This window comes from Eriocheir sinensis, chromosome 34, assembly GCF_024679095.1.
Source record: "Eriocheir sinensis breed Jianghai 21 chromosome 34, ASM2467909v1, whole genome shotgun sequence".
NCBI lineage: Eukaryota > Metazoa > Arthropoda > Malacostraca > Decapoda > Varunidae > Eriocheir > Eriocheir sinensis.
In genome coordinates this window covers 11,331,209-11,344,954 of record NC_066542.1, presented here as the reverse complement: position 1 = coordinate 11,344,954, position 13,746 = coordinate 11,331,209, and the positions used below count along the sequence as shown (strand labels likewise).

The 13,746-nt window shown below is 42.4% G+C and overlaps 2 protein-coding genes across 10 annotated transcripts in view; one reads left to right on the top strand and one right to left on the bottom strand.

Moving 5' to 3' along the window:
* Positions 1-7,770, top strand: part of LOC127007075 (ubiquitin carboxyl-terminal hydrolase 47-like) — a 36,759-nt gene extending 28,989 nt beyond the window's left edge. For 7 of the 8 annotated variants that reach the window (XM_050877617.1, XM_050877618.1, XM_050877619.1 and 4 more), the window contains 10 exons: positions 109-359; positions 675-1,111; positions 1,536-1,671; positions 3,107-3,248; positions 4,226-4,340; positions 4,511-4,655; positions 4,829-5,056; positions 5,266-5,409; positions 5,538-5,716; positions 6,046-7,770. In XM_050877617.1, the coding sequence (XP_050733574.1) occupies positions 109-359; positions 675-1,111; positions 1,536-1,671; positions 3,107-3,248; positions 4,226-4,340; positions 4,511-4,655; positions 4,829-5,056; positions 5,266-5,409; positions 5,538-5,716; positions 6,046-6,232 (1,964 nt within the window). In that variant the 3' untranslated portion in view covers positions 6,233-7,770. The remainder of the gene's footprint in view (positions 1-108; positions 360-674; positions 1,112-1,535; positions 1,672-3,106; positions 3,249-4,225; positions 4,341-4,510; positions 4,656-4,828; positions 5,057-5,265; positions 5,410-5,537; positions 5,717-6,045) is intronic. The other variant, XM_050877614.1, reaches the window with a different exon arrangement.
* Positions 7,771-9,118: 1,348 nt separating this feature from the next.
* LOC127007076 (uncharacterized) lies at positions 9,119-12,893 on the bottom strand. Of its 2 annotated transcripts, none has more exons than XM_050877623.1 (2): positions 12,821-12,893; positions 9,119-12,630 (listed from the first exon to the last, which is right to left on the bottom strand). In XM_050877623.1, exon 2 carries the CDS (start codon positions 11,614-11,616, stop codon positions 10,603-10,605), a length of 1,014 nt encoding a protein of 337 aa, XP_050733580.1. In that variant the 5' UTR covers positions 11,617-12,630; positions 12,821-12,893; the 3' UTR covers positions 9,119-10,602. The 2 variants fall into 2 exon arrangements, with proteins under 2 accessions (XP_050733580.1, XP_050733579.1); XM_050877622.1 differs by having other exon boundaries at positions 12,726-12,884.
* Positions 12,894-13,746: the final 853 nt, after the last annotated feature.

The following is a 13,746-nucleotide window of genomic DNA, read 5'->3' as shown; positions in this document are numbered from 1 at the left end:
GGGTTGGCAGATGTGTTATTAAGATTATTGCAGTTACCATGAATTCAGTTTTTATGCAGGTGTTTTCTCCAAAGGTTGCTGTATATCATTCATTCTCTTCCTTTGCAGAGGCTTTGGAGGAGCTGCAAATTCCACCTTACAAGGAGGAAGAAGTTGGGGAGAGCACGGGTGAGACGGAGGGGACAGGGAGTGGAGCAACAAGTGATGAGCCCTCCACCACCTCCACCACCACCACCACCACCACAACGGCTGTAGCCACTGAATCCACAGACACCACAGCATCCAGCGTTCCAGACCCTGCATCTTCCCCTGCCGAAAGTGCCGCCAGCCCCGCCAGCTGCTCCAGTAAAGACAGTGGGGTGAGTGGTGTGATTTTGCTGAGAGTAAGTTATTTTGTGCTCTTGTATTGCAATGAGGAAAGTTAAGTTATACAGTACCATTGAAAAGCAAAGTGTGTGAATAAACAGAAGAGAGAACCGAGAGGAGGAGGACCTCAGAAGCAATACAAAGTGTTACAGGTCAAAAGAAGAAGAAGAAGAAGCTTTGACTCCTTGCTCTGGTGGAGGTCCTTCAACAAAGATTATAATGTCTGAATGAGAATGTATCCCTCCGCACAGTGGGATATGTTATGTGATTTCCATCCATGTAAAAACGTCACGACCTTCTATCCACAGATCAGCAGCAAGGGAGGGACCACCGACACGGGCAGCAGCAGTGAGGGCAGCGGCACCATCAGCAGAGGCAGCTCCCTTGTCAGCCCCACCTCCTCCTCCTCTCCTTCCTCTTCCCCAACCACCTCAACTTCCTCCCCATCCTCTTCCTCTTCATCCTCCCCATCCTCCACAACCCAGCAGACCTCACCCCAGCAGCAACACCTCTCGTCATTGTCCTCTCTAGCCGCAACCACCACCACTACCACCACAACCTCCGCCACGCCTTCTTCCACCCCAACTGCCTCTCCCACAGCAGCCTCCACCATGCTTGTACTAGGGAACTGCAGTGATGGGGAGGATGAGGGTATTGCCGATGCGGACAGTGGCACGGGCTCCTCACATGTTAACAGTGACCAGAGTGCCAGCGAGGATTCTTCCCTCACCAGCGACAGTGACAGGTAGTGTGGATTTACTTAGTTGTGATGTGCAGTGGAGGTGGTGCCCATTTTGTGAGAGAGAAAGTCTTGTTATTGAGGAAGCATATGTGAACTTACTGAGTACACAAATGTGGTCACAGTTTGAGTCATAGTTTGGTTGGGTTGATAAGGGTATCTTTAAACACTTGACAGGCAGCAACTTACAGTAAAAATCAGTGGAGGTAGAAAGGTGGGTACAGAAATATTATGACTGAGTTTTAGTTAGTTGCTGAGAAAAGAGTGAATGAACAGAAGGGAAATGAGATGAATAAAGAAGACCCCCTGCACTCATGTCAATTTAGTAATGATTAATTATTATATCATATAAAAATGTAGTTAAAGGAGTGCTTAAAATGAGAAAAAGGGATGAAAATCTTAGTGGCAGCTAAGAGAAATGATGTTTCAGGACCCTTGTTGGGGAGCCCCCCGAGGATCGCTTCTCAGACACCAGCAACAGCCCAGACTACCACAACGTGTCGCCGCCCACTGACCCTGCTGCCACCTCCACAGTCGCCTCCTCTACAGCCACTGCAGAGGCCAAGGTGAGTGCCGAAGACACGTTAAGCAAGCAGTCACAGCATTCACTCTTAAACACAGTCTGAAGGAGCTTACAGTTAAAAGTTCATTATCTCATTTGCCAATTGGACAAAATAATTTAATCTTGTTTATATTAATATTTGCAATGGCTTTATAAGGAAGGCCTTCCTAGATTTCAGGTGGTGACAATACAAAATGCTTCTCAAAGTATAAAAAGTAAAAAGAATGAAAAAGATTGCTGAAAACTCATTGTATGTCAAGTATTGAAGATATTCATGATCATATTTAGGAGAATCATCCATATGCCATTTCCAGAGTTGAAGAGGTAGTACTAAACATCGTGACTTTTTAGTATTCATTCGTCTTCCAAGTTATTTCTTTTCCCATGGATCATTCTGTATCCATATTCATTAAGTCAGCTCTGATGCCATCACCTTCACTTCTGCCTCTCTCACATATTCACTGTCACTCATTCTCCATCTTGCTGCTGCTTTCTTTCTTCTTTATCTTGCTTGTCCTACATTTAAAAAGCTGTTCCTAGATACTAAAGAGCCTCCACCTCTTCCTTTCTCAAGACCACTTCAGATCTTTCTTAATCTGTAGTATTAGAAATACAATTATTTCTGGCACTCTTCTTATGAAGTTTATTACCTATAGGGTATTCCACTCTGAGCACAGATTCACAATAGCCATGACAAACTTTATATTCATCTCTTATGTTTTGCAACTCACTTTTGGCCAATAGGAGGGTCATTTGCCAAAAAAAGAAAAAAATAGTTTGCTAAGATATTTGTGTTAAAAAAATTATTGTTTTTTCTGACCTAAGATTCACCAAATACCATTTATATTATTGATTCTAATTAATTAATAATTGTGCATCTAATCAGCATATGACTTAACATGACAAGATTTCATAAGTAATGAAAAAATTTTCATACCCTGAAAGATTTCTTAGTCACCTCTAGTGGTGTGCCAAACACTTCAGACTTGCATGCCTTCTTTATAGTGTCTTGTCAAGTTACTTCTTTTTCCACATTATAGTTTGTGATGTAAGAACCCTTCACAGTATTCTAGTTATATTTTGTGTTCTTGAGCATGATAATAATGTTTTGTTCTTTGTTTAAATTAATGGGTCATTCTAGTTTGAAACTGTTTAGAATAATATCAAGTAACACTCATTGGAATTAATATTGTTTATAATTGGGTAGAGTTAATTGACATGTTTAAGTGATAATTGATACTGTCAAGTAGAACTAGCATAGTTATAGTTAGATTTATTTGGTTATTGTTACTCACTGTAAACATCTTCCTGTGTAGGGATACTGTAACGTGTGTTTAGTGTGTCTGTGCATGTACGTGTTTAAATACATATTCTTGTGTCAAAACGTGCCATCTCATTTTTTATCATCTTTACACTTTTGTCTCCTCATTCTATTGCAGGCTGGTGATGAAACCGGGGGGGGTTGGGGTTTACCTATCTTTCAGGACACTGATGTTGTATGGGGCGAGGATGAGAAGACCACTCCTCAGAAGAGGTACTTTAGGGCAGAATACTTCACTGAAGAGGACACTGGTGCTAAAAGTGAGTTAGGGTCATGAGGATGGTACTCCACTCCACTACCATGCACTCAACACCCTTGGCTCTGCCCCATACCACACTTCAAATGTACATTCTCAGTACTCGTTACATATCACTTTGTTAGTCTGAAGTCTTGTCTAGTTCATCTTCATTGTATAGGGAGAGGGAGATAAAAAAGTCATGCCGTGAAATGGGGTGAAATCCTAAGGCGACAGGCTAAACATGTGGTACATTTATCAGTTCACGGTTGGTAGCACTGACTTGGCTGGCCATCTAGTCCATATATTTATTAATTTCAGAGTTACGACCACGTGTTGAGCCTGTTTCCTTGAGTTTTCACCATTTTTCTTGACACGTCGTTTCTCCCTCACAATACATATCCCTGCATATTGTGACTACTTCCATGCCCAGACTCTAAGCTAAAGTTCATGGTTGATAGATTGCCATCACTCAACCCCTTCCCAATCTCTGTGCTCCCACTTTTACCTCATATATCTCTCTAGTTGACCCAGTGACCTGCCTTGTCTTGATTGATATCTGATGACGACCTCCAAAACATTTACATCTTGTTTTACACAGATAACTTTCAGTCTTATTGCAACAGTTTCGTACACTCGTCCTTGTTTGTATTGAAGAGCCACAGTGACAAAAAAATAAAGGGAAAAAAAAAAAAGATATTCAAAAGTATAGTCAGAAATGTCTTTATAAATCTTAAATAGAGTTTCAACTATATTATGTATTGTAATAGTGTTCTCCTGTGGTAGCCTTAATAAAATGACTAAATGCCTTATCCAAAGTTAAATCAAATGTTCAGGGGATATCAAATTTAGCATCATCTCGCTGTGTATCTACTGTGTATGCAACCTCTGTGTATCATTCCAGTGAAATATTTATCCTTTTTTTCCAATATTATCTCTTTGGTATTGTAAAAGTCATTGTTTGCACCTGTGCCTTGAGTGACCTGAGTGTTGGTGTTGCAGTGCTGCGAGTGTGGGTGGACAAGCGCATCACCATAGGGCAGCTCAAGGAGGAGATGCAGCGATGGGTGGGAGTGTCGCAAGATCACTTCAAGCTCTTCAAGATCTACTCCAACAGGTAAGATTTATTGTTGGTATTGAGGCCCCCACCACTGCCAAGGGACATGCACCAACACCAATGAAAATAAGTTGCAAGATATTAAATAATGAACCAGTGAGGCATCTTTTAATTCCTTTTTACCATTATATTTTCTTTGTTATTTGCCATGTGTTTTTTCTCTTTGGCAGCCAAGAGTTTGAGTGCACCAGAATGACGGAGAGCCTCACCTCTTACGGGGACAACACGCGGCTCAGTGTTCGGCTGGGTCGTGCCCTCCTACCAGGGGAACACAGGGGAAAGGTGTACCTCTTGGAACCTCACAACATAGAGGACGTAAGTGGTATTGTGCAACTGTTGGTGTAGCAATGGGCACACTTAAGTCATTCCATCTCAAAAAATAATCATTACTTGAATTAGTCACACAGTTGAGTTGATTGTATTTACTAGGGAGCATGTAGTATGAATGTGGCCTTATATCTCACTTCATGCCTTCCTCACCTCCACAGCCCTCAAAGTTCCTGATCGACTGGGTGGTGTGCAAGGGAGACACGGTGGCCAATGCCAAGAAAGCCATTGTGCGAGAGGTGAACGCCCGGTGTCCAGGGATGAACCTTGTCCCTGAAAGAGTGCGCCTCCGCAAGAAAAGCTGGAAGACACCACAAGCCATTTACCTCGACCACCACAAGTTTGATGAAGACATTGCCCTCTTTTCAAACTGGGAACTGTTTTTGCAGGTATGGTTTAGAGTTTAGTGTGTGTGTGTACCCATCTAGAGAGAAACCAAAGGAATATGTGCCTCATGCAGTCACAAACTAGGGTTATAATGTGAAGAGTTCATTGATTTATACAGAGGAGGAGACTGTAGTTTCCTCTCATTCATATGTAGCTTTCCTCGGCGTTTCTTCACTGATTGAAATACTACGCTTATTTACCACTATCTCAGGTACTAGATGGGCCTGAACAGCGGACGGCAAGTGTGGACGAGTTAGCCATTTTCGTGAAGCGGTGGCGGCCGTCCACACACACCACTGATCCTCTCACTGAAATCATCATCCCAGAGCCAACCACTACTGCCCTCTGTGCCAAGGTTAGTGTGTGAGGCACTGTTTCATGCCTCCTCCTTTACCATCTAATAATATGTATAATCTTTTCTTGTCCTTTATCCTTATCACATCCATCCTTCTTTCATACTCATTTTACTCGTCCTTTCCACAGCTGTCAGAGTTGTCAGACATACCAGAAGAGAACATTGCATTTGCAAAGGGCAAAGGTACCTTCCCTTGTGACATGTCAGTGCTGGACATACCCAATGAACTGGACTGGTCACCCCGCTCTGGCCAGCTTGACCAGCGGCCGCTCTACATCATGGATGATGGAGCGATGATCTACTACAGGTGAGATGGGGAAAGGTTGTCAGAGGAAGGGGATGACATGTGATGAGAATGAATAAGGATGAGTTGGTAAAGAGTGTGAAAGCATGATTGAGGGCAAGGGTGACCAAGAGACCAACAGTGAAATGGATCAGTAAAGTGGATGAGTATTGTAAAGAGAGAGTTGGCAGGTGATGAACTGAATGTGCAGAGAGGAAGTGTCGGAACAGGGCATTGGAGATATTGATAGATACCCAGATAAAGCATAACTTTGTTCTGCTTTGATTGTCTAGTGACTGTATATGGCAGTGATGATTACATTGTGTGATTTTCCCCCTGATGTACTTCTGCAGAGACAAAACTGAAGAGTTGAAGGAGCTGACAGAGGAGCAGCGAAGAGACCTTGCTGTGTCAGAAAACCAGCGGCTCAACAGAGAATTCCAGTACTGCCCCTCCTCCTCCTTCACCCCCTCCACTTATTCCTCCAACCCTCGCTCCAGGGAGAAGGGTCTCAAGATATACCTCAACCATGATGACTGAACGGAGCAGATCGTAAAGCTGGTAGGAAGGAACAGAGGCCTGGCTGGTCACTAGGTGTTGCACATAGTTGTGAATGAAGCTTTGTGAAAGTTTAAGGATGTAAGATGTTTAGTATACTGGAAGTAAGGAGGGAGAAAAAGAAGTTGAATTGAGCATATTCCTTTTTAGGATGGCATCCCCAATATGGTTCAGGTTATTAGCTGAGCAGTAAGAGGCCTTTCTTTCATCTTTAGTACATTTTTAACCATTTGACATAAGAAAATGCCATATAAACTTTCTACAGTTACAGCTTATAAACATCTCAGAAGAATCATGCCCATAAAAGCCATTGGATTTTTCTTTTATTCAATACAGTGCCAACACCTGCAGAATAGCCTTTAGAAATTCTGAACAGCTCAGTTTGTGGCTCAACGCAAGCTATTCTCCAAACACTAGGCCTTACCTTTAAAATAAACTTGAAAATTCAATGTACACTGGTTTTGTAGTAGTTATCTTGGCTATACCAGTATATAATTAAAAGACGTTCAGCTCCAACCTTTAAAAGCCTTATCGTAAGCTCCTCCTTCAGTACTGGTATAATCATAAGCTTTCTCTCACTTATTTCTCCTAGACAGGCCTCTTCCACTACTGATACAGACGTCCTCTCTGGACTGAGCAGTGATAGGCCCAGTGGGGCCTCATATTCTTGAAAATGGCCTTTCTCTCTCTGGACTGGATATCCTCTGTATGTCTGCCTTATCTTTAAAATTTAATGGCCAAGAAGCCTTTCCTTCCTCTGGTCATTGTTTTATACTGTTGATAACACTTAGCTCATCACCATTTTGGGTGAACTGTAAATAGGTTGTGTGCATGTGTGTGTGTGTTTGCACATCTGTGTGTGTGTGGTGTGTGTGTGTGCGCGCTCATGCATGCCTGGGTGTGTATGTGCATGCATGTGTATGAATGTGTTTGTGATTGAGTAAATGTATGTTAAAAATCCAGTGTACAGCAAAGACTCGGATGTGAAACATCATTATAATTATCATTATGATTATCTTTATTATAATTGTTATTATGACTATTGTTATTATTATTTTTTTATTATTATAATTATCATTATTATATATTGTTATCATTATTGTAGTTAATTTATTTATGTATATAGCAGTTTCTGTGATCATATTTTCCTTTTTTTTATTGTGGATATTTTTGCTTCCTAAAACTTCATGAAGGAAAGGTTTGGCTGCCACTCACCGTATAAATCCCAGGTCTGAGTTTGTACATTAACTTATAAAACAATTTGGGATTTTTTCCCCCGTTTCTGTGGCGAGAGATCATTTATGTACTGACGTGTGTATTTTTTTTCCTCTTCCTCCAATTAATGGTGAATCTGTTTGGTAATCTTTAGTCATGTGTTTCACTGGCCTAGTCGACATATAGAAAGAAAGTGTCTCCTGTATATTGTTGTGTACATGTCCCTGATTATTTATTTCAAAACACCAATTATCATTTTGCAAGCTTCCCTTGGTTATACTGATGAAAATAAAACTATACAAAAATACTGTTTTATTGCCAATGTAATTGTCAATTAATAGTCCACAAAATGAGGAGGGTTAAGAGAAATAGCTGTTGTATAGCAGAGTCTTGACAATGGTATAGAGAGAATGAGACACAGATGGGCATTTGACAGCTATTCTGCATTGATTATAAGGTAGAAAATGTTACTAAAGAGAGACTCTGATGAATCACAGGACCACTTTGATGCCACTGGTGGTCCACTGGTGATTTTCCCTTAAAATGTGATCAGGCCTTGGAACTCGTAGGTGTTGCATAATATGTTATCAGGGTTTCTCAAACATTATTTCATCAATTTTAATATGGATACTTCAGTTTGTTGCCAATTTTTATTGATGTATATTACTAAGTTATTTAAGCCTCACATCTTCATGCAAAGTTTTAGTAACTGGAAATTTGCCCGTAAAAGAAAACGGTACAGAAGTTGGAAAGTTTCGTTTAGTCGGCACAGCATGTGTTCATATGCCGGAGAGGGACAGGAAGGGGGAAGGAATTATAGGAGAAGGGAACAGACCTCAGGAGATGGGACACAACCCCCGATTAATACCTGGTACCCATTCACTGGTGGGTGGACGGGGGCATAGGGTAGGGAAAAGCCGCCCAATTTTTTCCACTCCGCCCGGGAATCGAACCCGGGCTCTCTCGGTTGTGAGCCGAGTGTGCTAACCACTGCACCATGAAGCCGCCCAAAATGGTACAGAAACCTAAGCTCCTCCATGTGTGACAAGTGTGTGTTAGGGCATTGCAAATCCTACCAAGGCATGAGGCTGAGGAGCTGGAGTGTGCTGAAGGCGAGTGTGCTGCACCAGTGCCCACAGTTTGGGTGGTTCAAACAAGTGTACGTTAAAAATATGAAACGGAACCGTCTGTTGGATTATGTGGATAAGTAGATTACATTTAGAAGGATACCTGAAGCATCTTAGATAGGGCAAGACATAATGAGGCTGTGAAATGGGAATAAAAGGTAAGCACCAGTTAGGAAAGATGTACTGGTTTAATAAGTGATAAATGGAAAGTTGTCATAATTAGGTGAGTGGAAATTGTTACACGAACATGGCACATGCTGATAAATGAGTATGTTCATAGGAATCTCTAACACACACACACACACACACATAGGTAGATAGACAGATATATTGGTTATTATTATTATTATTATTATTATTATTATTATTATTATTATCAGTAGTTGTAGTAGTAGTAGTGGTGGTGGTGGTGGTGGTAGTAGTCAGTTGTAGTAGTAGTGTGGTGCCATTCATGGGCACTCTTTTAGTTATGTAGATTCATTATACCTCAAAGTGGAATTAATTGTTGATCATTTAAACCAGAGAGTAAAATTAGTAGTTTATTTACTAAGACTTATAAGGCACCATTATCGCACACAGGATTATCATCTGCCAAATAATATGGGTAGCGTGACAAGAATATTACTTGAGGTAAATATATTCGTTAAGAGATTCTGATGGTGAACTAAGAGTCAAGGGACAGGGTCCACCTATTCGTATCTTACATCACTAATTACACTTGTATATAAATCCTTAATCTAACACCGATACAAGCTTATGAACAACGGACACAACATTCCTTCACATATCGCCTCGGTGGTCGACGCACTTGGGGCGGTAAAGGTTCAGGTTCATTTTCTTCAGGGATTATTATCTCTCTGGGAGCGGTGATCCACTCTGCACTACCAAAATAGGGTTTCACCTTCTCTGCAGTCCTTTGCAGTATTCGTCCATCAAAAACATTCTCAAGTACATAAGCAGAACCACCCCTGATCACTTCAACTATTCCGTACAGGCCCAACCATGTCAGATTAAGTTTCTTACAAGTACCACTGTACCAGGTAGGCTACCCTCATTTTTCACCCACACCAGAGAACACTCACTGACCTTTTGGTTTCTGTGCCCATGGTTAGCTACTGCCCAAAACTTCCTTGCCATTTTCTGATGTGTCTCCCTGAGGATAGCATGAGCTTCTGCTATACCCTCCTCTGTACCTTCAATTTCTGGGAGACAAACGCGAGAAGAAGGCAAAGTATGGCTGCTCACCCGTAGTGGTGTGCACTGTCATGTTCCGCACCTTCTGGCATGCTGGGAGCAACCTTGGCCACCGAAGAGGTAGCCAACACAGACTTGAGCGTTCGGTGGTAGCGCTCGCTGATGCTGTTTCCTTGGGGATGGTATGGGGTGGTGTGGCACAGTGTGATATGGTTAGTGCAGCAGAGGTTTTGGAAGGAGGCCGAACTGAACTCGCCACCATTATCCACCAGGACAGCCTTAGGAGCTCCAAAGTCTGCAATATAACTTGAGAAAGCTTCACATACTCCCTCTGTGGCCTTAGTCTTCAGGGGAAACACTTTAGTGTACCTACTGTAGTGATCTAATACAGTCAATACATACCTAAAGCCTTGTGTACCTTCTACCATATCAACTACATCCATACTGACCTTTCAAGAAGCTTATCTACTGCTGGCATTTCTTGCCACTGCTGCTGTAAGCCTGCAGAATGTTTCAGTTGTTGACAAGTGGAACAGGTTTTAACATAATTACATAACTATAACTGTCTGGCACTACTGGGAACCACTGTTTATAAATTTTCTCTTCACCAACAGCTATCTCAAGCCAGGCCATTCCCACAATACGTAGAGGGGTGCCAGTCACTCCAGCTAGGTTTGGTGTTTCTTTCCTGATATTAATCTCCCCACCTTGTCTCTACTACTGATTTTTTTACCAGTGTGTGGCCACTTCCTGTGTCAACTAAGGCCTGCATGATTCTCCCATTTACTGCGATGGGTATTATTGGGAAAGTATTTCTTATGGATCCTGGGGCTTCTTCCCTGGGCAATTTGGTTGCCCACGTCTACAGTACTTTCGTAGACAATCAAAACAATGACCTGGTGGTGGGCTGCGTGTACATTCACACTGGTCATGGGAATTACTGCGGCAGTAGGAGCAATACAGCTGTCTTCCAGGGGTGAGGCGCTCAAACATCTTTGAGAGTGAATCAAGTTGGTTTTTAAGCGCCTGGAGCTCACTCTTTGACTCAGATTTTGGATTAGTGGCCTCGGAGGTAGGTTGCTCCTTCTCAACTCTACCTATTGTAGAGGCATGCTGTCTCTCGTGTTCCACTCGGTCAACAAACTTATTGAGAGGGAAACTCTCATCCAAAAACCCTTCTACCCTTCCTTTTGCCTCTGATGGCAATCCACTCCACAATTTCCTTTTTATGGCCTTTTCTTTGTTAGGGAGGGTGTCACTGGGGAACTTACTTTCGATAACAGCATATTTGTATATTAGAGTATTCACAAACCCCTGGGGGTTGAGAGCCCAGTCATACTGATGGCTCTCAAAATGCTGCCAGGCCCTATCAAGAGGCACCTCAACAACAAACTGGGTTTTTAAGAACTGTTTCAGATCCTCCCAAGACTGGCAACTGTTTCTCCCCTGCTGAATATGAATGAGCATGGCGAGCTCTGAACCAACTCTTGTTTTAGCCACCTTCATTCTATCCCCATCCTCAGTGGTACATTGTTCAACAAGGTCAAAGAAGAGACTAAGTTTGCCTGCAGCCTCCAAATCATCCAGTTCATGTAATTGCAAGATGGGTATGTCCCTGGGATTAGTAGAAATTGGTTTGGGTGGGGGGGTGTTTCCTACTTCTGTCTTTGCAAGGGCCTCATTACCTAGTTTGCTAATAATTTCTGCCTGTGTAATAATAATATTCCCCAGCTCTTTCAATTTGTTCTCTAATTCAGCAATCCTCACTTCTGGTTCTTGGGGTCCTCCTGTTGTCCCTGAGGACTCAAGTTTTACCTTGTCTTCAGGCATGTTGACAATTTAATTTAACTTTTACTGACACTAACTCTCAACAGGTGAAGCCTGTCCTGAGCCTGTTGTTCACACCATCAGAGTAAATCATCCCACCGCTGCCACCAAATTGTGGTGCCGTTCATGGGCACTCTTAATTATGTAGGTTCATTACAGTATACCTCAAAGTAGAATTAATTGTTGATCATTTAAACCAGAGAGTAAAATTGGCAGTTTATTTACTAAGTCTTATAAGGCACCGTAATCGCACACAGGATTATCATCTGCCAAATAATATGGGTAGCGTTTTAATGAAGAGATTTTCAATTCTCTTTTCTATTACTCTCTCGGTCCCACACGTCCTCTGCGTGTATCGAAACACACGAGAAATTAATCACAACAAGGAGAGGGTGTTCGCCGGCTGCCTGGGATTGAACCCGCGACCAGCGTGACAGGAGAGCCACTTCTTACCGAGTCGGCCAAAGAGTTACCCCACTCTCTGAATGGGTTATGGGAGGCTCGCTCATCAGGCCGTCGCCGCACTACAGCGTGACTTAAGAATATTAATGGAGGTAAATATATTCGTTAAGAGATTCTGATGGTGAACTAAGGGTCGACGGACAGGGTCCACCTATTCGTATCTTACATCACTAATTACACTTGTATATACCATGAACACAGGTTAATATAACACCTTAAACTAACATGCACACATGGGAATAAGTAGCACCGACAACATAGTAATTGTTTCCACCCACACGGGGAAACACAAACTCCACCATTCCACACCTTAATTAAGCCCTAACCAAACTAGTGAGTGTTCGCACTTAACCATTGTTACCCCTGAGAATGACGCACATAACACCCTTTTAGCCTCTCCTTCCTTCCCCCCTTCACACACCCTGCCACAAGCAACCCCCACAACGCAGCTTGAGTCGTCGGTCGGGAGCTTCAACAAGTGTTTACGCCTTTACGGCTGCACGCTGGTCTTGGCGACGCCCAGCCTACCATCAGTCAAGCTTGCCTTTGGCGCACCTGAAAGGGGTGATGTCGCACGTGAGATTAATCCAGTCTCAGTTATAGTATTATAGTCAAAGTGAGTTGAACACAGCGTACAGCTCTTTCCTCACCTGAAAGGGGTGATGTCGCACGTGAGATTAATCCAGTCTCAGTTATAGTATTATAGCCAAAGTGAGTTGAACACAGCGAACAGCTCTTTCCTCACCTGAAAGGGGCGATGTCGCTCGTGAGAATGAGCTTGTTCCCTCGGGCTACCGGGGTAGGGCGAGGGAGGAGAGCAGGTTAGGCCAATCCTTGGGTTAGGCCTGCTTGAGACCTGAGATTTCCTGGGTAGACCTCCAATATCAATATAAAGTCACTGGTATTTTATTTCAATTATAAATATTTGCCGTTCTCCCGCAATAATTAAAAGAAAGCAGATTAACAACTTTCGGCAACGATAACCTGTTTTGACCCATGACACCTCTGAAATTTTGTTGACGCTCGCAGATTGTAGGGGAGATAGGCACCACAACGGCCTCTTTGTCCCAGCACCCATCTCTTCCCTCTCTTTCACTCTCCCTTACTTCTCTCTCATATTTCCTTCTTTCCTCTCTCATACTTTTCTTTTTTTCTCTCCTTCTATTGTGTACTTCCTTCTTTAATCTCTCTCTCTCTCTCTCTCTCTCTCTCTCTCTCTCTCTCTCTCTCTCTCTCTCTCTCTCTTCGCCCATGAGAAACCCACATACATATATATAATTGGCGTAAACATCCCAGGTTAACTATTTACATGGGGAAAAGTACCATTACGAGTGTAGTACATTTTGGACCATATTACAGTAGTAGTCTGGCCTATATAAGTAACTGTAGTAATAGTGGTATACCAGTAGTAGTAGGTAATAGTAGTAGTATATAAGTAATAGTGGTAGTAGAGATAGTAGTAGTTGTAGTACGGATAGGAGTAGTAGTGGTAGTAATAGTGTGGTAGTAGTAGTAGTAGTAGTAGTAGTAGTAGTAGTAGTGGTAGTATATTGTAGTAGTAGCTAGCTATAGTAGTAGTAGTATATAGTACGTATAATGGTAATAGTATAGTAGTAGTAGTAGTAGTAGTAGTAGTGGTAGTATTGTAGTATTGTAGCTAGCTAGCTAGTA

Bases quoted from the DNA above. Each gene is read 5' to 3' on its own strand.
- LOC127007076 (XM_050877623.1), bottom strand. From the start codon at position 11,616: ATGCCTGAAGACAAGGTAAAACTTGAGTCCTCAGGGACAACAGGAGGA.